A 26,334-nucleotide genomic window follows, 5' to 3' on the forward strand; every position below is an offset into this window, starting at 1 on the left:
GATTCTTTCAGCCACGGGAGGGGGAGGAAGAGAGAGAGAGAGACTCCCCCGTAACCCGCACTTGATATTAGCTGGTTCCAAACACAACTTCCTAGCAGCGACAATGTCAATAAAACATCAGCAATTTGACTCAGTGTCCATCATGAATGGAAATGTCTCCTTCCAAAAATTTTCAAAATTATTCTCATCTTCCTGTCTTCGAGGTCAGGATGGAGGTAGGGGTCAAGCAGGTTTTAGGGAACTATATAACTTTCTTAGGAGGTTCCCCTCCTCAGCGATGACAAACTCAGATCAATGAATCTCTCCCCCCCCCCCACACACACACACAAACAAGCAAACAATTTTGCAAAATGCTTTGCAAGATCTGATTTCATTGGGAGTTTCGAGATGATATTCCATGCCCTAGCTTTTCCTTCGTTTCCCCAAACTGAATGAAAGAGAGACACCGTGTGTGTGTGTGTGTGTGTGTGTGTGTGTGTGTGTGTGTGTGTGACACACATGCAAGGTGCCTCGCTTCCATTCAACTCCGTATCTTCCAGCACCAGCATCTGTGACTCCTGCTGACAAATAATCCCAGAAAGTTTAAGAGTAGTGGGAGGAAAAAATGAAAAAGAAATGTTAGCCCAAGAAAGCGCAATTCTCACGCCTTCCATTTCCAAGCCCTTCAGGGAGGGAGGGAGGGAGAGAACGAGAGAGAGAGAGAGAGAGAGAGAGAGAGAGAGAGAGAGAGAGAGAGAGAGAGAGAGACTTCCAAGATTTCTTCTTCTTTCCTTCCTTCCTTTTTTTTTTTTTTTTTTTTGCCTTGTCGAGGGTTAATATACATCAGAAGGCAAGCTTGTCTCGCCTCGTCCAATCAGCACTCAGCACTGGCAGCTATAATATAGAAGTAAAGGCAGACTCCTCTCACAAGCGTTTCTAGCTTCGCTCCCCTTCGAATCCAGACCCTTTTTGTCTCTCGCTTGCTGTGTCACGACCCAACTCCGATGAGTTCCGTTATCAGAAGCCACCTCGGAGCTGCCATTCCGGCACCTGTCTTGCTAGGGATCGGGGGATAGTATCCGAGGCGGAGGCAGCAGGCGGCAAGGCAAGGAGCCCAGGAGGACGCCGATCTCCAGAGAGAGAGAGAGGGAGAGGGAGAGGGAGAGGGAGGGAGGGAGAGAGAGGGAGGCTGCGAGAGAGGGGGAGAAGGACACACGCGCACACGCACACACCAAGCCAGGCAGGGAACGGGGGGTGGGCGAAAAGTGGCTGGTTTCTCCACGGACGGAATGCTGCTTCGGAGCCGCCTGGTCGTGCTGGCGGTCTTCTTGGGAGCGCTCTTCCTCTCCTCCGGGCTGGCTTGTGGACCGGGCAGGGGCTTTGGCAAGCGGAGGCACCCGAAAAAGCTGACCCCTTTAGCCTACAAGCAGTACATCCCCAATGTGGCAGAGAAGACCCTGGGGGCCAGCGGAAGATACGAAGGCAAGATCACCAGGAACTCGGAGCGCTTTAAAGAGCTCACTCCGAATTACAACCCTGACATTATTTTTAAGGATGAAGAGAACACGGGAGCGGACAGGCTGATGACTCAGGTCAGAGAAACACCTTGCGCCTCGTGGGTGGGGTGGGGTGGGGGGAACCCCTGAGGCTCGGCACCCTGCTGGCAAGGCAGGGCATCCCCGGCATCACCCCCGCTTCCTCTCCCGACCCCCTCCCTCCCTCCCTCCCTCCCTCCGCAGCTGAGCTGCCTGCAATTGGTCGTGCCGAAGCAGGTCCCAATAAGTTTGCAGGAGACGGAGTGCGCGGGGTTGCCGGGTCTCTACCTGTCTCCAGGGGCTGAGCCCGTCTCCATATCTTGGATGGAGGCGGCGGGGCGGGGGATTGGTGTGTGAATGGCGCGTGGTGTGATAGTTGCGGGGCTCACCACGCTATGCCGTTCCCTGGGAGTTGGTTGGTTGACTGCATCTTGCCCCCTCCCCGCTAAGGGACCCACCGGGCTCCAGCGAATGGCATGAAGCGAGAGGCGGCCTGGCTGCGTGTGGACTGGCCAAGCCCTCCTCTCCCCGGGCGCCTCAAATCCGGATTTTAAACATAATAATAGTAGTAGGTTGCCTTTCCCTCATTCCACCTTGCAATGCTTGCTTTGGCGGAGGAAGGGCGGCATCTTGCACTCCTATAAGGCAAGCTTGCAGGCCAACGGCATAACTGATTAATAAAAATCATCATCATCATCATCATCATCATCATCATCTTAATCGCAATAATAAGATCGGCATCACCGTCGTCATTATTGCAGTGATCATCTTGCAAACGCGTCTTTTGCAACTGTGCCCAGCAGCGCCTTTCTCTATGGATGTTCCTTTAAGGATACTCGCCACCCGTGCTGTGTTACCTCCGTAGGGGGAGGGACAAGTAACTTAACCAGCATTGCACCACAGAGAGCGAGCGAGCATGATCAGAGGCCCCCGGTGTCTTTAAAACGCACCCGATGTCATGAATGTTGGCCCTGGCCTCATAAAAGAACCTAGAAGTCTTTTCCATTGATCATCGCCCCCGCCTCCCTACGTTGATATCCATTATAGTTATCGTTCCGGAGGGCCAATCATTATTCTCTGTGTATGGGGAGATGTCTGGAAGCCTGAAGGCTTCCTAGTTCCGGAGTTCCTTCTCAAAGTACCTGCGATGGTGCTGGCCTGGCACCCTGTCACTGAACATGGGTTTCCTTCCAAATATAGGTCAACAGCCTTCTCTCTCTCCCCCCCCACCCCAGCCACACGCCCCGCTATTAATATATTTAAGCCCCACCTTCAGTGCTATAATAAGAGCCCCGCCAGAATCTCCACGCGGAGGCTGGAGGGGGGATTTCCTAAACTCTGCCCCCTCCTTCTCCTCTCCCCCCACCTCTTCCCCAGGCCTGATTTTCCGCACGTTTAAGAGATTTATTCGGGCGAAGGCGAGGAGCACCAGCGATCTCGGCCCGACCACCTTAAATCGGGCTGCACCTTGGGAGTGTTTGAGGCGCGCGCCACAGCGAGGCGCGCGAGCCGCAATTAAATATGCACAGGCCACAGTGCGGGGCTTGGAGAGAGTTCACAGCCCGATCCCGCCTCCTGGAAGGCAAAATATAAATAAAGCACAAGGCGAAGGCAGAGCCTGGGAGGGGTGCTGTTGTGGGCGCTCCCATGCTGCGATCCAATTCCCGGGGCCCCCAGCCGCGGTAACCGGCTTCCTTCTCTCTCCCGGTCTCTCTCTCTCCCTCCCCCCCTCCCCGCCCGATCTGCAAAAGACGCAAGATCGGGGTTAGCTGCGCGGCAGCAAGCAAGTCAAGCCCGTCTCGCATTTTCAGCTCCACTTACTCCTCTCTTATCGATCGCAACGGCTAGGATTTCAGTTTGTATCCTTTTTAAATGCGGCCAAGGCTGCTGTTGCTGCGGTGGCGGCTGCTTCTGTCTTCTGCTCGCTCGGAAGCGCCAGGCAAAGCCGCCTGTGTGCCTGCGTGCGGGTGGGGTGTGCGTGTGTATGCGCGTGTGCCTGTCGTGTCCATCCACACAGCTCGTTCTGCCTGGATCTTCCTGGTAGCAAAAGCGCGGCGTAGAGAGACACCCCCTTGGAAGCTCCATCAGAGGGCGAGAGCAGGAATGGGGGCGCGGGTGAAGAATAAGGCGCATTCCCCAGCTGCGCTTGAGAGGAGGGATATTCTCTTGAGGAATATTCTCCAGTGTGCAGTCGCGGGCGCGGGGGGGGGGGCGGGGGAGAGGAAGGGAAGAAGGCGATCCCCGGCCTCGATTGGGCCGCTCTCCCTTCTCCCCCCACTGCAATCTGTCTCCCCATGCGCCCTCCCTGGGTCTCTCTCTCTCTCTCTCGTTCTCTCTCAGCCGATGGCATCGAGATAGGGAGCCTTCCTTCTGTACGCGGCTGGCCTCCTTCGCTGCATTAGCTAGCAGCATTTGAACTTCTGACCTTCTGTCAACTTCTCTCAGACGAACGAAACAGAAAAACAAATACCGCCCCCCCCCCGCCCCCGCTATCGCAACACACACATACACTTTCCAGGGACTCTTCCCTTGCACATACCGGGTGTATTGGGGAAGAATTATGCAAGGTGGTAGTGCTGGATTTTGATTATGCCATTGAATGATGGGAGGGAGGAAGTCCCACCTCCCCCCGCCCCCGCCATCTCATAGGTAGGGCAGGATCAGAATGGCCCGGCATGAGATCTTTTGGGATCTCACCGGAAAAACCGAGACAGAAGTGAAGAGGGAAAGCAGCCCGAGGAGGAGCAACTCCTCACTTCATTGGGATTGGGCACTTTCAGGGGAGGGGTGGCGTATTAGGTTTGGTGGTGGGAAGTTTAATAAAATGCGGGGGGGGACTCTTCAGATGCCTAGGGTCGCCACACACCCCTGGACCAAGGGGCTGGCAATCTGTGGGGGTGGAGAAGGTTTGGGTCTCTTGACTTAAAGGCGAAATTCAGCAGGTCGGAGTCCCACTGGATCCCTGACCCTCGATCCCCCACCCAGCTGAGTCGAAGTCCTTCATTGTAAGCCAATGTGACCCCGTTGAAACCGACAGAAGTGGATCGGCTGCAGTCCCAGGGTGGAGGGTTGTGGGGGCGCTGCTGGAGGGGGAGATGGGGCGAAAACTGGATGGCGGCGAGGGGCAGAGGGGTAATTTGGCCTTAATTTGGTAGTGGGCCACCACAGCTGCCCCTCCCCGGCTGCCTGGGCTTTCCGCCCCGCCTTTATCTCTCCCCGGCCTCGCGTTTGTCTGCTTCCTTCAGCCTTGGGGAGGGGGAAGAACTGGAACCCTGAAAGGAATGGCTAAACTTTCAGACTAGTTGCTTGACTGCATTAGCGGCCAGTTAATATTAACTTAAAAGAGTGGGGGAGAATAAGGCAAACAGAAGGAGCGCAGAGAAGGCGGATGCCGAAGTTTACAGGCGAGAGCAGCACTTTTGCTGTGGGCTGCTGCCCCCTCTGCCGCCTCCCGCCGCCTCCCACACCCCACCCTATCCACAAACACAAGTCCAACACACCAGCCATTGGCTGGATCTGTCAGGGAGATAAGGCTGCCAGGTCCTTTGTGATAAAGCTGGAATTCGTCTGAAATCATCATCATAAGAAAAAGAAAGAAAGAAAGAAAAAGAAAGAAAGAAAGAAAGAAAGAAAGAAAGAAAGAGCAGTTTAAGTGCAAATGCATCCACCCCACCCCACTTCCTGGGTGTCGAGGGGCGAGAGAAGGAACATGTGTAGAGAGAGCTTCGGGATATCTAGGATGCCACCTTCTCCCTACGGTGTACTGTGGTATATATGGCTCGATCCTAGGCACGTTTACTCGGGAGTAAACCCCACTGACTCTTAAGCAAGATGCCACAAGGACTACAGGCTTGCAGCCCGATCCTGCCTATCAGGAGGAAGTTCCTTCTGCGCTCAGTGGGCCTTGATCCCAGGGGATATATGCAGAGGTGCATGCGCAAATCCTATGCTCACTTACTTGATCGCATAAGCTCCATGGCATCCAGCTTCCTATCGAGTAAGCATACATAGGATTCGGCTGCTCGACTGACAGGTGCTTTGTTTTAGTGGTTCGGGTTTTGTTTTTGTTTTTTTAAGCACCTGCTGGAAAGAGGGAGGGAGAGAAAGAAACACGCTTGTTGAGCGACTTGGTGGGCCCCTTCCGCGCGCGCGCAGGCAGGCCCGCTCACAGGCGCGCACACGCACACGCACACACACACACACACAGCATTCATCGAGGCAGCCCCGCTGTGCTTCACGGTGGCTGCACAGAACTGGGCTTGATCGGTGGCACACGACCCTATGAATTAATAAATAGCTGGGGCTTCACGGCTTTTGACTCTGACAATCCCAGCTCAGCCGGCCTCGCCTCCCCCTTCCCCCTGCAGACTGGCAAGAAAGCTGCGGCGAGCTGCCAGAGAATCCCCGAAGCCTTACTGCCTTCTCCTCCGCTCGGCACGGCAGGCGTCGCGCCTCCTCCACCTTTCGAGGTCTCCCTTGCCTGCCCTGAAACTGTGAGGTGGGTTGGGGGTGTTCCTCTCTCCCCGCCACCTCCCCGCGGTCTTCAGGTCTTCTTCCTCACCGGAAACTTCAGCGACCCCAAGTAGTCAAACCTAGCAGAAGCCCCATGTGAGAGGAGTCACAGCTTCTGTGTGTCCTTTGCGGACACGCATTGGCCCTATTCAGACATTAAGCTGTAGGCGTGTACAGATGTTTGTGCACTCGTACATGTTTTTGTGTAAAGAACTGCATGTCCGGTTCATTTTCCAAGTGAGCCTGGGTACAGGACTCCTGAAATGCAGGATTCGGATGGGAAAGATACTGCTGCTGTACCTGTGTTCAGTATAATGTGTGAATATCTGTACCTGTGTACACTTGCTGTCCAAGTGTTCGATGTCTGAACAGGGCTTTGGGGTGACCAGATTCTCGCCTCCTTCCATTCTGTTGCTCCCAACGAACAACCACCAGGGTTAAAAGAAAGGCCTCATTGGAATGCTAAGTGGTGTCGTGTTTATATTTAACAACTACTACCCCTGAGTTGCTTGAGCTCTCGCTCGCTCTCATTTCATGGCTACAACATTTCCTCTTGAGCAACCCTCTCTCGACCTTAAAAAAAGAGACCGCAGTAATGATAAATCAAGCTTCCCACCCACCCCGCACGCTTCCTTCCGCGCCCTCCTTTCCCGGGGACTCTGGACAGGGCACCTGTAGCTTTCCCTGAGCATTGGAGAGGGTGAAGGTTGTCCGACCAGAGAAGGCGGCCGCATTCCTCGGCACCTGCCCCGTTATCCTCCCGGCTGCAGCCGAGGCTGCAGGTAGTAGGTGCATATGTAAGGGCTTGTCCCGCGTAGGCTGCGCTCTTCTCCATTTCCTGGCGATGAAGCCCCACTGGGCTCCAGCGAGCCTTCTTCCGGAGTGCTGCAGGGATGTTCGCTGGGCCAGGTTATGTTTCCCTTGTCTGCAAAATAACCGACAGAACGATCTGAGCCTGGAACGCTCCTTGGCTAGGCAGGCCGAGACTCGGTCCTCCAAGTTGCTCTCTTTCTTCCCTGTCCAATTCACGTCCTCCCATCCCAGCCCGCGGCAAAGCGAAGCTCGACTCGAATGACTCGGGGATTCCGCGAGGACCTAAGTTGCGACGGCAGAAGGTAGAGAGCCAAGAGAGGGGGCTGGGTTGGGCAGGACACGGAGCTAGATAGGGCCCTCCCCAAAGGGCTTCTTAACTCTCTAGCTGCTGGGCGAGACAAGTGGGGGGGGGGGGAGAAGGCTGGCACACGCAGGACTCATTGGCCAGTGTATACTTCCAGCGGAATTAACTGGCAGAGCTGTTCCTGGACTGTACCATCATGTTAGGAGGCTGGAGTGGGCTTGCATGCCCGATTGTTTCCCCCGCGGAAGAAAGAAGCTCTTTGCAGGCAATTAGCCCGGCAGAGAGAAAGGCCTGGCCTAATCTTATGCTTCTGTGCACATGGAAGGGTCTTCTGTTTCTTCGCACACTCAGTCAGCACTACACCTTCACACACCTGTTCGCAGGCTGCAAATGGTGAAGCCCAAAAGCGTCACCGAGGAGTGCCACTGGCCGTATATTGGGCCCCAGGTGGAGTGAAGCCAGGAAGCATGAGCTCAGGCTTCATTCCATACCCCCCCCCCCCACCCCCCCCCCCACACACACGAAGCTGCCTTCTACCATGTCAGACCACTGGTCCACCGAGCTCAGTATTGTCTACACTGACTGGCAGCGGCTCTCCAAGGTTCCAGCACGCAGGAGTCTTTGCCAGCCCTGCTTGGGAGCTTCTGCTCTACCCCTGAGCTAGGGGCCCCCATCCCACTTTCTAAGGGAATAAGTCCCACCGGACACAGTGAGGCTTGTGAACTGGATGAGCCAATCCCATTGATTTCGGTAGGTTTACTGAGAGTTGCCCTGCCTCCATTGACTTTGAAATAAATTCCCCCTGCAACAAGTCGGACTGGCTTCCGATTAACACCCTCATCTTGAGCATCCCTCCCAACCATCACTGGTATACTTCCAGGTCAAATTTTAGAATCGGGAGTGGCAATTCCCAGGGCCTTGCCATTTGGAGCCTGCTTGTTCTACTGAAGTGAACCGAACTGACTTCGGGGTAAACGTTTCGGACAGGAGGTTGTGTTGACTGGATGAACTGGATTGTGGATCGGGCTGTTTATTTGTAGCTGTCGTACGGATGTCTTGCAGCCCCGCAATAGCAGTTTCCCATCCATCCCGGGAGGGAGATTTATTTGTGAATGAATTCAGAGGCCAGCACCTGGCTAAAAGAAAATCGCACCAGAAGTATACTTAGTGTCTGGAGCCCTAGGACTACATAACCTGTGGTCTGCAGGCGCATTGGGGGGCCCTCCAACGAGGTTTATTTGTTTGTTTATTTTTTACATTCATATCCCCTCTTCCTCCGAGGAGCTCAGAACGATGTACATGCTTATTTTTATCCTCACAACAACCCTGTGAGGTAGGTTAGGCTGAGAGATACATGACTGGTCTAGAGTCACCCAGTGAGTTTCATGGTTGAATGGGGATTCGAACGCAGGTCTTCCCGGTCCTAGTCCAACACTCTAACCACTACGCTATGCTGGCAGAGTTTGCGTAGGACCAAACACTTCAGAGCGTTGCTTGATTTCTAGAACTCCTAAGCCCCATTCAGACATTCTGTTGTGCAAGCATTTAGGGGTCTGTGCACACGTCCTTGTTTTTTGAGTGAATGACTGCACCTGCTCATTTTAAAAGTGGATCTAGGCACAGGTCCCTCAAATGCATGCACAGCTAGGAAGTGTCTTGCATAACACAGGAATGACTAACGTGCGAATGGGGCTCTAGCTGCCTTCCGGTTAACTTTGCTTGGCTGCAGGTCATGTCAAGGGCCCTCCACCCGCTCCTGCGAAGGCTGTTCCTCTGGTCTCACTTCCTTGCAGTGGCCCTGTGGAGTGCCAGGGGACGGAGAGGCCAAGACCTTCCTCCCCAAGAGACTCCCGCAGCGGGTGGAGCTAAAGTGAAGTTCTAAGTTTGCAATCCACTGAACTCAACAGGGTTTACTTGTGTCCGCTGCAAGAATGGACAGCAGCAGACCCTTATCTTAACGACCTCCTTAAATTCAGTGGGCAGGTAAAGGGTTAAGACTACTCTCCCCCCCACACCCCCCCCCACTCCCCCCCACACACGGAGCGGACAGTATGTTTACTCGGTAGAAAGTCCCACTGAATTTCATAGGATTTGCTTCCAGGTATGTCTGCACAGGAGGACTGCAGCCTTAATCTCCCGTTATACGTCCCTAGTCTTGTCCCAGAATTCAAGTCCCCGCCTGTCCCGTCGACCAGCTTTTCTCGCAGCCCAAACCGAAGCGCGGGCGCGAAAAGCTCCTTGCGGGCATCCTGACGCACGCAGTCGGACCCTACTCCCGGGCGCGACTCAGCTGTGCGAGGGATTTCCTCCTTCCTGATAGGTGGGCCGAAACCGCAGCCTACGAAGTATGCTTCGGAGCCCTGTCTTGCGCAGGTTGAATGCGAAGTCAGTTCTCCCCCTGCTTCCAATTCTTCTCAGGGCAGCGGGCGGAAGGCTGCGACCGTAGCGCTCCGCTTGAAGGTTGCGCGCCCGCTTCCTTCTGCGCCTTCCTCTACTTCCTTCCACAGGCCAAGTCGTTTGCTGGCTGCGATCCACAGAGCTCCACCACCCGCCTGGTGGATCGCAACTTTCTCAGTCCTGTGCAAAGATACCTGGAAGCACATCCTATGACACTCAGTGGGACTTTCTTTTCGCCCCTCGCGTCCAGTCCGCCTTTTTTAATCGCCGGCTGCCAAGCAGTCAGGAAAACGATGTGCGCTGAGGGGAAGTGAGAGCCTTTGAGAGAGCGGGAGCGCGCGGCGGGGTGTGTGCGTGCGCGCGCGTGCCTGGGGGGACTCCTGTTGGGGATCCTGGCCTTGACCCCTGGTGAATGCGCCCGATCCAAACGTAGGCACTCGTCTGTGGATCCCCGAGTCCGCCAATCTTCCAAGTGGCTTGCTTTTCTCAAGAGGGGCGAGCGGAGAGAGAGAGAGTGAGTGAGTGTGTGTGTGCTGCTGGAGGCTAGAGCTGGCTCGCTTGCTGTGCCCTCCCGCCCGGTGTGCAACTCTCCTGTGCTTTCCTCCCCACCTCCGCAGCGCTGCAAGGACAAGCTCAACGCCCTGGCGATCTCGGTGATGAACCAGTGGCCTGGCGTCAAGCTGCGCGTAACCGAGGGCTGGGATGAGGACGGGCACCACTCCGAGGAGTCGCTCCACTACGAGGGCCGCGCGGTGGACATCACCACTTCGGATCGGGACCGCAGCAAGTACGGCATGTTGGCCCGCCTGGCCGTGGAGGCGGGCTTCGACTGGGTCTACTACGAATCCAAGGCGCACATCCACTGCTCCGTCAAAGCGGGTAAGTACTAAGAAGCAAAGCTGGGTGCGTGGCTGGGACGGAGCCCTCCGTTTCTCCCGGGAAAGCCGAGGAAGAGTCCAGGAAACCTCGATTTCACTGTAGTTAGCATTTCACAGGCCAACAGTAAACTATCCCAGAAGAATCAGAAGCTTTAGCTCCCTGCGCTTCAGATCTTACTACTAGTCATAAATAGGTAGTAACACTTCTAAAGGGAAGCTAGGCCTATTTCACCTTTATTTAGTACTAACAGTAATGAAGGCACGATGCAGAACGCAAAAGCGCCCCTTCTCATCACAGCTCAATCACTACTACTGTGCTACTAACAGCAAGCAGTGAGAGCAGCAGGCGGGACTACTGTTTTTGCTCCTGCTAAGTGACGGCAGTGCTTCACCTTTTGTGTCGGCAGCGGTTGTATGATGAATACAGAAGCGACTGATCAAGGCGTCTCGCAACTAACAATTAGGGCTACGACTAATAGGAGTGTCCGCTATTAAGGCGATCTCCTTCAAAAAGTAACTTTATTTACTATTGACAATATGCCAACAAACAAACACCCTCAAGGAGCGCGTAGACCGTGCAACGGGAATATTACCAGAAAGGAATGGAGAGGTGGAATTGTTCAGATAATTTATTATTTCGTGTATTTGTATACTGCCCCCAACGCATCATGTCTCTGGGCAGTTTACTATAAGGGCATGAGATTTCATAAGCAATAGGGCAGCCTACGCACCAGGTGAATGGCCGACGCAGGCCTCAGGCAACACCCACGTGGGATGAGGCCTCAGAACAGACCCGATCGCCTCCGGTTGCGAATCGCCCTTCTAACGGCAGAGATCAGCGTTGGTAGCTGAGGGAAGAAGGGATCAAGGCAGGGCGAGCCAACTGTGGCCCTCCCGCTGTTGTTCGACACCATCCCTGGCTACTGTGACTGGGGATGATGGGAGTGGTCGTCCAGCAACAGCTGTGCAGCCCGGAATGAAAGCAAGCTCCCTCTTGCGCAGCGCTTTTATCTAGTTGATGCCCTCCCACCCGCTGGAAGTCAAGGCAGGGTCCACGAGCTTCCTGGGCGGCGGGGGGCGGGGTGTCTTCCATCCAGGCACTGGCCAGACCCAGACCTGCTTAGCTTCAAGAAGGGGGCTGCATTGTGATCCCCCCTTTCCACCATACTGAAGCTTGAGAGTGAACAGTCCAGACCAAACTCTAGCTAGTCTAACACTGTTTCCAGCAGCAGTCACGCTCCGCAGCAGCTCAAAGGCAGCTCACCTCTCCCTATTGATTGGCGGAGCAGCCGTTTCTAGTCGCCCGAGGTACATTATCACGAGTAATAGCCGTGGAGGGAGACCTGCTCTCTGCCAGTTTCTACGTTCTGGCCAAAGGCATCATCTTGGCTTCAATATGCCGTGGTGGGTCTAAGTTGTGCCCTGAACTTAAGGTGCATCCCTTACTCGCTGATGGACTTTCATTTTGACGGGAAGGCCATGCTGGAAAGGAGACACCACTTAGGTGTGCATCCCTCCTTCCTTGGAGAGGAGTAGCCACCTGTTCCAAACTCCAAAGGCTACCCCAGCCGTGCCGCCTGGAATGTCAAACTAGCTTTTCATAATCAAGCTTCTGCTCCATTCCAAACTAGAATATTCTTAATTATGTTGTTATTGTAAGCCGCCTTGGGAGGTATTGCCTGTGAAAGGCGGGACAATATATACATATGCATATCCGTACTAACCAGCCTGCTAATTAAAAACCTGAACCCACAAACCTGTTAAGCCGATACCCTTGGCTCTTGGAGCCTCCCTCTCCCCACGTTTTCTTCATTTCTAACTACCTAACCCCAGGCTAGTCTATTCTCTAGACTAGAAATGCTAGAATGAGAAATAAATGCAATTGAAAACAATGGGGTTTACTTGCAAGTAATATGATTAGGCCGGGGGGCGGGGCGGCGGATATTCTGGATGTGGATTAGAGAGAGTTTAGATTCCACCCACACCGACACACCTCAAAACTCCCAGGACACATGGGTTCACAGAGTAACCCCTTCGCTTTCAACCAATGAGACTAAAGTGCCTTTCCGGTCCCAGGCAAGATTCCCTCTGTACTTAAATTAGTCGAGATCCCAAAAGTAGCTACAGAAAAGTCGCCCCGAGACCGGTGCTCAAGTCGATCCCTTGATGCAAACGGGTTGCCTCTTCAGCTCAGTTTAAGCCGCTGTGAGGGTGGCGGGACGCCTCCAGCACGGGGGATGCGTTTAATGGCTATAATCAAGGGTTCTCAAGCGCAGGTCTCCCTAGCCATTGTGACTGGGATGACGGGAGTTGTAGTCCAAAAGCATCTGGAGATCCAAGGTTGAAAACCTCTGGCTATAATGATTTTGCATGAGCGGAGTAAGTTGCGTAATATCCTGTGTGCACGGTTAGAACCTAAGAACATTCAACAGCCATCTAAGACACCCACCCACCCACGTAGCTTTCTCATCTGCTTCACTCCCGTCTCCACACATCTGCTGATTTCAGTGAGATTCACCGCCCAAACGACCTCAGGATTCCTCCCACCCTACAGTTTGTAGAACTCTCAGTGGTTTCAACTACTCCGTGGTAAATGTGGCTTCTGCATTAGGCTCTGGGGTGGGCCAATAAACTGTATGGCAGGCAGTGGGATCAACCAATAACTTAATCCGGCACCATCAGACAAATTAGTTGCTCTCAAAGGGGGTCAATCCGGTTTCTGACGGAAAAGCTGTTGTTCTCAGCCCGTTATCTTTGTATGAGAGCCGGAGCAAGAAGTTTGTGGAGCAAGAGCTTACTGAAAGCCTCTAAATTAAGTCGTCATACATGGAGTTAGCTATAAAATACGCCTCGGCTCCCCGTCCTATATTCATTCTAAAATAGGTTAATTAGAAATCGCTTTGATTTGTTTCCTGGTCACTTACAATACAAACCACCTTCGCTCCTATGAAAAATGTGCTGCTTTTAATTCGGATCAAGAGCAGCATCCGCGACCGTTTACACGATCCAAATTCTATCAGCTCGTTCTTCCTTGCTGCAAGCTTGTGGGGGCTGAAGAGCAATTTCCACCTTCAGTCTCCTTGCTCAAATTCACCTGGAGTAGAGCAGCCGGGAATCCCCATTTCCTCCATGCTTAGAGCGCCTCCTGTCGGCCCGGCCTAGAAATGCATCCCTTTGGCGAGTCCGCATAAATTGTCGCGTCTTAGCAAAACGGTTAACGGTGAATGATTTGGAGACGCGCCGCTGCTTTCACCACCTCCCTTCGTTTGTTGTCTGGCGTCGAAACTGCAGTTTAATGGCAGCTTTTAGCCGAGAAAACACTTTAAACGTGCCATGAAACAAGCAGGCGCGAAAGGAAAATAATGAACTTACTCTAAATATATCGATTGACATAAGAAGAAGTTAACTAAGCGAGGAAGGAAAGGCCCATTCAAGTCAGTAGACAAGCTTTCATTGAGAGCAGTGGGGAAAGATCCAGCCTCAATCCAAATCAGGAGTTTCAAACCATGAGCCCCAGATGTTGCTGGACTACAACTCCCATCATCCGCAACCATAATTTGGGGATGATGGGAGTTGTAGTCCAACAAGATATGTTGTTGGATTACAAGGATCTTCCATGGGAACCCCAGCAGGGGCGCGACTATAACAGGGCAAGGGGAGACAGTTTTCTGCTCCCCCCCGGCAAGTCACATGACTGACTCCCCCAGCCGTGCACCCACCCGGGCTTCCTTCAGTTGTATTCATCCTCTGAAACTGATGTGAGTGTTAAGACCTGGAGCTACCAGAACAGCATGTCTTTCTCTAGTGCCATTAAATGACTTGCATCGTCCACAATTTACAAAACCTTTAAAAAAATAATTTAGGATGATGTTCTATTGTGGCATATAGGTTATATAAATTTTACTCTGCTTTTTGTTGCCACTATTCAGCCTCATTTAAGATTTCTTTACTTCATGAGCTGAGCTTCAGTGAGGGGGAGCATTTTAAAATCTTGTCTCTGGGCCCACTCCATCCTTGCTATGCCCCTGAACCCCAGATCTAAAGAGACTCCTAAGGCCATGGCCTCCTTGCCTTACAGGACTCAGCCATAAGTCTGTTTTCAGTGTCCCGGAATAAGTGAATATCTCTGAGTATGAATCCTTTCTTTATCCAAATTTCTGGTCCTGTATGAAATTAAGGAATTCTTAGGTTCTTCATCCTAACATGTGCATCTCCCTGACGCACATGCATGTAATGAACAAGAATTAATGTTAAGAATTAAGTAACAAGAATGAGAAGACTGTTTCTGGGTAAGATAAGATGGCACATCCTACATATCTAGGTGTGCAGTCTGGAAAAGGTGAGCTGTAAGGGGACTTGAACTCCAGTAGCTTTCTCCCTTCCTTTTATGAGAGAAATGAGGCATCTGAGCCCCACAGTGATGAGATGTTGCTCTTTTATAAATTAAGCAAAACTACAGAGCACTATTTCTATTTAAAGATGCAATGTTGCAATGTTCATCCCAGTACACAATTTCTTTATTATAGCAATCTAATGTTTAAACAAAGTTGTTGTTGTTATTTATTTATTTATTAATATATACAACTTTCTGTCTAACAAGATCCAAGTAGTTTACAGTAATAAATGAAGTCAGTTTTTCTCTTAGTGAAGACAGATGCACTCTAAATTTATTCTTTGAATATAGCCAGTTTAATGTATCTTGTTAAGTAATCTCCAAAACCTTAATGAATTACCCTTTTATTGAAGGTATGGAGACTGATGTCCATTGCCTGGTCAGAACATTTTTTGCCATTACCAAAAGATTCAATATTAGCCATATTAGATAAGTTATATCTTTTAGCTAAATTGTTCAATAGCACAATAAAGAGTCCAGATTGAGATTAACCCTCTAATTTGAGGAATGATATCTAGAATCAGTCTGGATCCAGATAGCTTGGAGATGCAAAAATTAGCATGGAGAGAGGAGGTTATCAGAGTGTATGCGTGCATGCAAGGGATATGTACAAGTCAAAATGAAGAACCTAAGAACTCCTTCATTTCCTATGGTACCAGAACGTGGGATAGAGAAGAAATGCCAAACTTGGATGAGTTGGAAAATAGAGCTCTCAGTCTAGCAGATGTCTGCTGAAAAGTCAGCTCCACCAAAGTTTGACCGCAAACTATCCAGTGCCCTCCTCAATTTGAGAAAATGCCCCCCATGCCCCAACTCTTGAAAGTGATCTCTTCTTAAACATTTACAGATGAATCTGATAATGAAGTTACGGTGCATACGTAAGTTCCTGCTCACCAAAGCAGGCTATTGAAGCATAAATATGAGTGCTTCCTAACACACACACACACACACCCTGCAGATGGTGCAGAAAGTGCAAGAGAGCACAGAAGAGATGTTGGGGTACACCCAGGAGGGGTGTTTTTGTTTGCTTAAATATAGCATGAGTAAGTGCAGATTCACAGACTTGGTTGGCAGAGTTATTGTACCTCTATGAATATACGGATTGAATTATATGAATTGTCCCTCCTCAATATGCATCCAAGTCCTGAAAAGGGCTACAAGCGTATTTGGGGGGAAAATATATTCGAAGGTTGAGCAAGTTGAGGGGATGCCCAAGATGCTTTCCTCTCCAGGGGTGGCATTTGGTCTAGAGTGGCTCTATTATTCATAAGCGATCCTGAATAAATCCCTCATTCACCACTATGACTGCAAGCATGACAAGGTGCTGAAAGAGGAAACTTTAGGCAGATGTGTGTATGTGTGTATGTATGTATGTTATTGGAAGTGTTCCTTGTAGGTAAGCAAGAACTTCTTAACTTTAGGGGTACATATTTCACCTCTGTGCAAAGAAGGACCAGGAATGCATGGAGGTCTGACCCATTGCAACCAATGGGTGCAATCCCAATTCCTCTTCTCCTCCTTGTGTACATTTCTGCACAGTTGCATGCCAGACAGAGCTAGTGCTGAATCTTTACAGCAAGGGGTTCTCAATGGCTTTGGTCATTGTGGCTGGGGGTGGTGGGAGTTGTAGTCCAACAACATCTGGAGGCCCAAGTTTGAAAGGCCCTGCTTTATAGCACCGTTGTAAGGATCAGAGGCACTCTTACCCCTGGACTTCGTGGCCGAAGTCCAGGGCCTCCATAGCCCCTGGGGGCCCCCAAATCCTCTTCCGTCTGTCCCAGGTGGTGTGGTCATCTGGCGGAGCATAATGATGCTTAATTTGCGTGTGTGTGTGTGTGTGTGTGTGTGTGTGTGTGTGTCTCCAAAGGCCTTTAGGTCCTGGCTCCAAAATTATCCAGGTGCACCTCTGGTAAGGATAACCTAGAATAGTGTATGTGAAGAGCTTGGGACACTGAAAAATCACTAGATGCACATGAAGTAAAAGTGCCGGGTGAGATCTGAACTGGGAGCTCTCCAGATCACACAGTGTGCTTCAGCAGGACTCAGTAAAATTCTCTACCCCATCTCTACAAGATATATTACATTTCTTCCCTTCTCTCTGACAGTGGTCTAGGAGATCCATTCCTAACTCAAGCAAACAAACTGACCTCATTCCACCAGCCCAGCATCCTCCAACCCCATCTTATGCTTTGTAGGAAGCAAATTGTCCCAAGAGACCCAAATCCAGTCATTAAGATTCAGGGCACGCTTGGCATTTGGGAAGGGAGGGGAATAATTTAGGGCATGTCACACGAGGTCGTGTGACTGTACAAGGAGGATTTCCAGAGAGCTGCCTGGAATTCCATCCGTTCAAGCTGCTTTCGAATGGCCGAGTGCTGGTTCCATGACTAAGAATCTGATGAGAAGATTAAAAGGCAAAGAGTTCCAGGCCGGGAAGATGCTTTTGAGCTGCCATCTCTATTTGCCAAAAGTATGATCCTGGAGATTGGAATGTGAAGGAGGCGTCCCCCGCCTCTCACCGCCAAGGCCTGAATGACTGTCAAGAGGGCAAAGGAGAGGAGGGCAGGAGCAGTAAAAGAGAGAGGGATCATGGGGGCTAGTGGGGGGGATAGTGAGCAAACTCCTCCATTTCAAATTCAAATACACATCTTGAGTGTCTTGGAAAAGTGTCCTGGTCTGTGCAAATAGGGCTCGGAAGGCCTTGGTGGGGGGGCGGGGTGTCGTGGGGCTGAAGAGTATGTGTGTGAATTGGCATGGAGGGTCCCCCCCCCCCGCACCTGAACAAATAGGGAGTGGGGGGTGGAGAGTTGGAAGTGCCCTCTCTTCTGTGAGTGCCTCCCTTTATTGCATGCATCAAAATGACAATGCCCATCCTTTATTGGATTTTAATTAGAGGACCCAACCAAGGGACTGCTCAAAAGAGCAGATTTTCACACCTCCACCAGTTTGCCGGCATGTTTACCAAGTTGCTACACAACTGGATCTATTCATCAGGCCCCTCTGAGTGTGCAAACAAAGTCCCAGGCAGACCCTTGGACACTGCAGCAGGGGTGGGGTGGATGTTGTCTGAGGGTGTTGTTTGCTTCTACATGAAGGGCATCCTCATAATTCGTTGTCATGTTCTCTCCCCTGAAGATTTCTGGCTGGTTCCTTTTTCTAGAGCAGAGCAGAAGTGATAAAGTTGTTGGTCAATCAATACCAATCTTTTTGTTTGTTTGTGTTCTTCCTGAGCAAGGCATTTGGATGTTCCAAGGGTTGGATTTCAAACCATAATCGCTCAGGCTGCAAACCACAGAATGAGGAGGGAAGGAACGGATCCACTGGGCTCCAAAGGCTCCCTGCTTTTAGGAGGAAGTGGGGGCTGGAAATAGAAAGCAAGAGGAAACTTGTGGGGGAAGAGAGGAAGGGGTTATGTACTTTTATCAATGACCTTCATAATTGTACAAGGGTAACATCTTGGCTCCATCAAAGTCAAGCAAAATTTCAGGCTGGATTTGGGTCACTGCCCATGATGCATTTTCAAAGCACCTTGCTGCTGGGGCAGAACACTAATTATCTGCCATGTCATTGTATGTCCCTGGCTGAGCCATCAAGAATTGCCCCTTAGAAGCTCTGAGAGAAAGGCAAGGGGAATTGCTCCTGGTTCTCCATCTTCTGGTGCCATATTCCAGCAGATGGAAGAAATAGCCACAAGATCCCAGTAACCTGACAGTTTGTTTCTTTCAGACCACACTCTGGAAGTTTCTGGGCATATGTACTACAAACATATATTGATTTTGTAGCAGTAAGTGCCATGGTTTCCCCCAAAGGACCCTGGGAATTTTAGTATGGCAAGGATTCTGACAATGCTCTTTTAGAGTCATCTGCACCTCTGTGGATTTCCCAGGGAGGAGGAAAGACTATTAAGTCGGTCTATTTCTGTGGTGTAAATATGCCCATTGTTTCATGGTATTCAAGAATGACACGGCCAGTACAATTGTTAGCCACCACTGAGTCTCTCAGTCCAATTGCATGGAAGCTACTTAAACGACTAATTAGTCCTGAGACAATTCTCTGGGGTGAAGCTTGAGATTAATTTGTTTTAAAAATATAGTTCAGGAGCCAAGTGTTGGCCCTTGGCATTCCGGTGCTTGAAGCAGAGCACCAAATGGGCTCCCTTTCTCTCCCCACCCCCTTTTAAAATAGTAACCCCAATTTTTATCTTCTTTCAAAGCTCTTTCTCTTCCTTCCTTTTCTATTAGGAAGGAAAGAGGTAAAGCTACATGGGGCCGTTTCGCCTTCCTTTCTCTGCAGGCCGTCTGTGGGGTGGGCTGCTGTACCGTCCCCTAAGAACTGGCCTAGAGATTGCCACCTGAAGCAGCCCCCTTCACCTGGCTTCATGGCAGGGCTGGCCCTGAAGGAACTTAACCACTCAGACATGAGCCGCTTTATAGCACCAGCACTGTAGCACAGATTCCACTGGACAGAATTGTCTAGCTTGTGATGTCTCCTTGTCTCATTTGTGATGGTTTGAGCAGTCCATGACAGAACTGTGGGCCTTCTACACATCTCTCCAAAGCCACTAGAGAAGCTGGATCTTTGGTTTGATCCAGTGTGGCTGTTGTTGTGTCCTAACAGATATGTGGCAACTGCAAAACAGTCCAGGCTTTTTGTATGGTCTTACTCTCTTCTCTGGTTGTAATGAGCTGTCTATGAAATTGCAAAAGGACATTGGTGTTTGGAAATTTCACTGATGGTCTTGCAAGCCAACATTATTTCTGTAAACTGGCTTGAGTGCTCTGTATTGGAAAGCTGGGCTAGACATTTAGAAAACAAATCAATAAAAATAAAGCCGAACCGAGGCAGGCACAATATCAAGGGGCACGAGCCAAAGATAAGCTCTGTGAAGTCCCCTTTGGTATCAGTGGGAGGAAGCTAATGATAACTCTCCTGTTCAAATTAACAGGACTACAGAGTGATTAACATTGGCTGGATCCTGTTCTTAGTGGCCTCTATATGACGGCAGTGCTAAATAGTCGGTGGTGTTCAATACCGCAAAATCCACTAGAGCCCTATACAACAGTTATTCTGTTGACTATGTCTCCTCATGTGGATTCTTATCACTAACCATGGTGGATATTTATTGAGATGCCTACATATTTGGGATTCAAAAACTGTGATAAATACAATTATGCTGTAAGTTGAAACCACAAATGTTGCTTCATTTGCAGTGATGAATGCTGGTTTTAATATACACATTGATTTGAGTATGGTTAGCCAAATTCATAAATAGGAAGACAACTCAAAATGGTTAGCCAGAATAAAAAGGGGTTAGATATGAATGGCTAAGATGGTCTCAAATAAATTTGCCAAAGGTTTGTGAGTGCATGCATCAATCAGTACCAGCTCTGTAGTTTCTGTTACACTTTCTTTGAAATAATCAGGTATTGGTGATTGTCATACTGAATCTTCTAGATAACAGCATCTTGGTTTTAGCCAATAAAGCTGTCTTTAGCCAATAAAGTTGTCAAATTACGATTGGAAATTACAAAAGTTGATCATGATCAGTGTTCCATGTAAGAGGGATTCCCAGATGTTGCTGATTACATCTCCCTGCATCACCAGTCACAAATGGAATATCCTTAGGAAAATGGGCATCCCAGAACATCTCATTGTTCTCATGGAACACCTATACACAGGACAGAAAGCCACAATCCAGATGGAACATGGTGAAAGAGACTGGTTCCAGATCGGCAAAGGAGTAAGACAAGGCTGTATATACTTGCTCCTTATTTATTCAACTTATATGCTGAACATATACTGAGAGAAGCTGGATTGGAAGAAGATGAGCATGGTTTTAAAGCTGGAAGAAGAAACATCAGTAACCTGCACTACGCTGATGACACCACTCTGATAGCTGAGAATGCGGATGATCTGCAAGCTCTAGCAATGAATGTCAAGGAGCACAGTGAAAAAATGGGACTACGACTAAATGTAAAGAAGACTAAACTAATGACAATGGATACAGCAATCAGCCTCAAAATTGATAATGAAGACATTGAAGTGGTGGATAGCTTCTGCCTTTTAGGATCGACCATCAACAGTAAAGGATCCAACAGTCAAGAAATATGCCGCAGACTCGCACTTGGTAGGGCTGCAATGAAGGCCTTGGAAAGGATATTTAGATGCCGTAACATGTCTATACCTACAGAGATTAGAATAGTTTGGACAATGGTTTTCCCCATGACACTCTATGGATGTGAAAGAAGCAAGATAGAAAAAGGAATTGCCGCTTTTGAACTTTGGTGCTGGAGAAGACTTTTGAAGATACCATGGACTGCTAGGAAAGCAAACAAATAAATCATAAAACAAATCAATCCAGAATTTTCACTCGAAGCACAAATGACAAGGCTCAAACTATCATGATTCGGATATGTTATGCGAAGACCCAACTCCCTTGAGAATTCCATAATGCTGGGAAAAGTTGAAGGAAAGAGAAGAAGAGGGCAACCAGCAGCAAGGTGGATGGACTCGACTACCACAGCAATGAATGCACCACTGAGAGAGCTTAAAGGCCAAGTTGAAGACAGATAATCCTGGAGAGAATCTATCTGTGTGGTTGCTAGGAGTCGACACTGACTTGATGGCACTTAATCAACCAATCAATCAAGAATCTAGAGTTGATGATTGATCTTTGCCCAAATCCAAGATGCCTCAGGGCCATTGCAGGCTTGTCCATCCCAAATTTGGATTAGCAGGCCCGAGGGTGTGCTGGGACAAAAAATCTTCTCTGGCTATATTCATTCTATGGTTCATTTAGTGATTAATGATAAAGCATCACCAATATGCATGGTACTTTATGAAGAAGAGGCTCCAGGGAATCTACAACCTAGAATTTAACATAGGGGAGGCAGACAACGGAGGAAGGGAAGGAAGCTATAGTCAAGAGGAGGGAAGAACGTGCACTCTATTCAGTTCCGCCTAAGAACATAAGAACAGCCTTGAGTAACAGCAGGAGAGAGGGCATGCCCTTAACTCTTGCCTGTAGGCTCCCAGTGGCATCTGGTGGGCCACTGTGTGAAACAGGATGTTGGACTAGATGAGCCCTGGGCCTGATCCAAGGGCATGCCCTCTCTCCTGCTGTTACTCCCCTGCAACTGATTTTCAGAGGCATCCTGCCTCTGAAGCTGGAGGTGGCCTATAGCCCCCAGACTAGTTTAGGGTTAGTTTCAATGTGTCATGAGTGACAATAACTGTGTCAATAACTGTGTACAGATCTGCAACTGTGTATACTGTACACTCTTATGAGCATTCCGTGTCATATCTGAATGGGGCTTCTATAAGGAAATGATGTATGAAACAGTTCTGACTTCCAAGAAAATGTGCTTGGTATCTGAATATGCTTTTTGTGATGCCAAAGTAGGAGTTAAAATGTTGTTGGCAGCACTTTGGGTTTGACTTTGAGAGACCCGAGTTCCGATCCATCTATGAATTCTCTGGGGAAGCTTGAGCACGTTGTTCTCTCTCACTCACAGTTTCCTTATGTAAAACTGCAGTGCCTGCGGTTACCTGTCTCAGACTTGTTATGGAGATTATTTTGGCATTATGCATTGCAAGGAAATGTTTAATGTCACAAAATATACCCCAATGAGTGGCATCAACCTGAAGCAATTCTATACTGAATGACTAAGGCTGAGTATCTCCATCATGTTTAGTAAGGCGCATACATGCCATGTCACAGTCCTGGTCTGGAACTTGCTACTCTGGTTCCCGGGTGAATTGGAATGTCTGAACACACGCAGAGTCCACCAAGGGGGGCTTTGATGTGAAAGACAAGTATTCAGCAGGAAACCTAAAATCTGAATGTGAATTTAAAATGTATTCCTTGTTTGAGACTGAAAAGCACTCCTTGTTTGAGCACTGATGTTTGACTTCCTGGGTAGAGCCAGAGACCCACCCAGTATCTTTGGACTCTTTGGAGACAGGTGTTACATTGTTCCAGGCGATAAATATGTCCAAGGAAGTTGGGGATATTATGAGAAAGCTTATGAGAAGGAATTGAGGCTCTGGGTTAGGGAGCTACCTTACATTGAGCCAGACGGCTATTTTTGAAAGGAAAATCATGCTCATTCAAGCTAATGACAGGCTACATCATGCTTAGTCTGTCTGTAAAGCAAAACCAGCTCAAGATATTCACACAGAGACACTTAAGTGGCATTAGCCGGGGAGGTGGCAGTGGTAAACCCCTCCTGTATTCTACCAAAGAAAACCACATGGCTCTGTGGTCACCAGGAGTCAGTCAACTCCAACTTGATGGCGCAACTTGACTTGACTTCATGTGTCAGATGAGTGAAAGACCAGTCACAAATTAGCAAGGTAGCAGTACCCTGATTACCTCTGATGGGGCTGTAGCCCAGTTGATGAGGCTGTAGTAGAGCATCTGATTTGTATGCAAAAGGTCCCAGATTCAATTTCTGGCATCTCCAGGTAGGGCTGGGAGAGACCCCTGCCTGAAACTTTGGCGAGCTGCTGCCAGTCAGTGTAGAAAATACTGAACTAGATGGACCAATAGCCTGACTTGGCAGAAAGCAGCTTCCTATGTTTTTGTTTTACTTTATTTTTATATTTATAGCCAGCTCTTCCTCCAAGGAGCTCAGAGTACATCATCACAGAGTTTATCCCCACCACAGAGTTTACCTGGTTTATCCTCACAACAACCCTGTGAGGTGGGTTAGGCTGAGGTGTCAGTGACTGGCCCAGAGTCACCCAATGAGTTTCATGGCTGCGGGGGGATTTGAACTCAAGTCTCCCTGTTCCTAGCCCAACACTCTGACCACTATACCACAATGCTTCTAGTGTTTCCATCAGTTAGGTACCATCAGTGGGCCCAGCTTGGGCTGCACTTTGTCTGACTGCTCCCCAGTGTACGGTGGAAGCAGGAGCGAGAGTGGTTTTCTACCGCCACCCACCCAGCCTGAATGTTCCACCTCTGGTATCATCAGCTGCTCACACAGATGCATAATTTTAAATGGGGCCTGTCCCTATCCAGTCCAAGATGCCTAGGACCCATTTCTGCCAGAAATAAAATCCAGGAAGGGAGTCCCTGAGCCTGCATGCATCAGGTGGCATCTCTTTAGGTCGCATTGGAACATGATGTCCAGGGGCATTACTACTAGGTACTTAAAAGATCCAGGCCCACAGGCCCCCTTTTGATAATTCAATGAAATCATAACCCCCCAGTAAGGATTATGTTCGTAAAGCGTCTAGTATTATAATGCAAGACCTATGAAAGGGGAAGCAACAGAGGGAGGTGGGGCTGGCTAGGAGCTCTTCCCTGAGTCTGTGCAGGGGTCTCCACTGCTGCATTTCCAGTCTGGAGGAGGTCATGGAGAAGGGAGGTGGCTGATGAGGTTTGGGGCTCTGAGCCATTCATTCAGGAGAGGGGAGCTGGTCTTGTGGTAGCAAGCATGACTTGTCCCCTTAGCTAAGCAGGGTCCGCCCTGGTTGCAGATGAATGGGAGACTAGAAGTGTGAGCACTGTAAGATATTCCTCTTAGGGGATGGAGCCGCCCTGGGAAGAGCATCTAGGTTCCAAGTTCCCTCCCTGCTTTCTCCAAGATAGGGCTGAGATTCCTGCCTGCAACCTTGGAGAAGCTGCTGCCAGCCTGTGAAGACAATACTGAGCTAGATAGACGAATGGTCTGACTCAGTTTGTAGCAGCTTCCTATGTTCCTATTGGGGGCCCGTGCCCCATGGGTCACCCCTTAATGACACTCCTGATTATGTCCCTGCAAGAATGGTTGGAAGAAGAGGGTCAGTTTGGATGATCCTCTACTGGGCCAATGATTAGGAAAAGGGATGTGTGGAGAGCATGCCCATTGGGACATCTTTTGTGGACATCGCAGTGGCCTCCTGACTTGACCCTTTATCCTGTTAGGAGTGGGCTGTTCCTCTGAATGGCCACTACGGGTGAACAGCCCCCGCCCCAATAACGGGACATGTTGGGTCAGGATGTCCACAGAAGACATCCCAATGGGCACGCTCCTGCCACACACCCCTTTTAATCATATGGGCTGGTATGGTGTCATCAGAACCAGCCCCGCGTTGCAAGCAGAATAATAGGTGTTCTGTGTGGAGAGGAGAGGTGGGCTGTGCTCTCCTGTTCTGTACCATATGCTGGGAAGCAGTTGGACAATCCAGTCCAGGGTACCTGGTGCTTTACAGAGTCCCCTCCAAAAACAGAGGAGCAGGAATTTGCTCCTTGCAGAATGTTCTCCCTATAGAAGCCTGCCCAGCTTGCTGTCATTTAGGGTTAGGGAGGTCAGTGAAGTTTTGGCTGTTTCTCTCAAGGCTTTTGGAAGCTGAGAGACAAAGTGTGCACCAAGCCTGGACAAAGTGGGTCCTGGCACAAAAAGTGCAGATGTGCCCTTGCTCTCCATCTTCTGCTTGGGAGAGGCAGAGCAAAAAGCAAACAGTCGCCTAGCTGGTGGGGCCCCCTCCCTCAGGGGCCCAGGAATGAATACGAATACAAATATTTATATACTGCTTTTCAACCAAAGTTCCCAAAGTGGTTTAGATAGATAGATAGATAGAAATAAAATGCCCCCCCCAAGGGCTCACAATCTAAAAAAAGATATATAAGAGAGACACCAGCAACAGCCACTGGAGGGATGCTGTGCAGGGGATGGATAAGGCCAGTTGCTCTCCGCCTGCTAAATAAAGAGAATCACCATATTAAAAAGGTGCTTCTTTGCTCAGTTAGCAGGGGACACCCCCCACCCCCAGAGTCAGGTTATAGGTACACCCCTGACTGAGACGGTTGGTTGCCATGTGCTGCTGTTTTTCACATGGCCTCTTGCTCCATGTCACTCTTGTATTTATTGCTTGATTTTATTGTGCAATTCTAATCTGTTTTGTACCTGGAATGTCCCCCCCCCCAAAAAAAATGTCTGGAGCATCCTGCTAGGACCATAAGGCAGGATACAAACTCAATAAGTAATAATACCATAATGAAAAAGACAGGTCCCTGCCCCAAGGAACTTACTAGCTACACTTTGGCAATGGAGGGGAGACAACACAGGGAGGAAAGGCGGAGAAGGAAGACAGTGAGAGGTCAGGGTTATGACTTTGTTTCAACTGGGGAAGAGGATTCATGTGTCATGGATACATTTTGTAGTTTTACTAACCTCCTCTCAGGCAGCATGTTCTTGTCTAAATTAGGCCAGTAATGGACCCAATTAAGCATGTGCCACTCTGGGACGCACCCTTCGTCTGCCTACAGACCTTGCCTGCCATTTGGAGCACATCTGAGGGCACAAGTTCTCTCTTCTCCCTAGCAACTGTGTTTCCATAGTAACAGAGTTCCAGTGGCCACGGAGATGTACAGAGGCCCTTGCCTTGTTCCAGCGAAAGTTGCACACAGCAGGATTTCTGGCATTCGAGTTGCTCTTGAACCGGGGCTGCAGTCACAGGGCGGTGGCGGGGGGGGGGGGGAGACGACAACCTGCCGGGGCCTGGCTCCGCTCCTCAGGGATCATCTGGACC

At 49.8% G+C, this 26,334-nt stretch overlaps 1 protein-coding gene and 1 long non-coding RNA gene across 2 annotated transcripts in view; one reads left to right on the forward strand and one right to left on the reverse strand.

Moving 5' to 3' along the window:
- Positions 1-1,166: 1,166 nt before the first annotated feature.
- Positions 1,167-26,334, forward strand: part of SHH (sonic hedgehog signaling molecule) — a 34,443-nt gene continuing 9,275 nt past the window's right edge. The window contains exons 1-2 of the mRNA XM_053266084.1: positions 1,167-1,571; positions 10,158-10,419. Of these exons, the coding sequence (XP_053122059.1) occupies positions 1,269-1,571; positions 10,158-10,419 (565 nt within the window). The 5' untranslated portion in view covers positions 1,167-1,268. The remainder of the gene's footprint in view (positions 1,572-10,157; positions 10,420-26,334) is intronic.
- On the reverse strand, positions 17,683-26,083 carry LOC128331969 (uncharacterized). Its single transcript, XR_008310492.1, has 2 exons — positions 25,977-26,083; positions 17,683-17,967 (listed from the first exon to the last, which is right to left on the reverse strand). It is a non-coding gene; the product is annotated as an uncharacterized LOC128331969 (long non-coding RNA).

Source organism: Hemicordylus capensis, chromosome 6 (genome assembly GCF_027244095.1).
Source record: "Hemicordylus capensis ecotype Gifberg chromosome 6, rHemCap1.1.pri, whole genome shotgun sequence".
Classification (NCBI taxonomy): Eukaryota; Metazoa; Chordata; class Lepidosauria; order Squamata; family Cordylidae; genus Hemicordylus; species Hemicordylus capensis.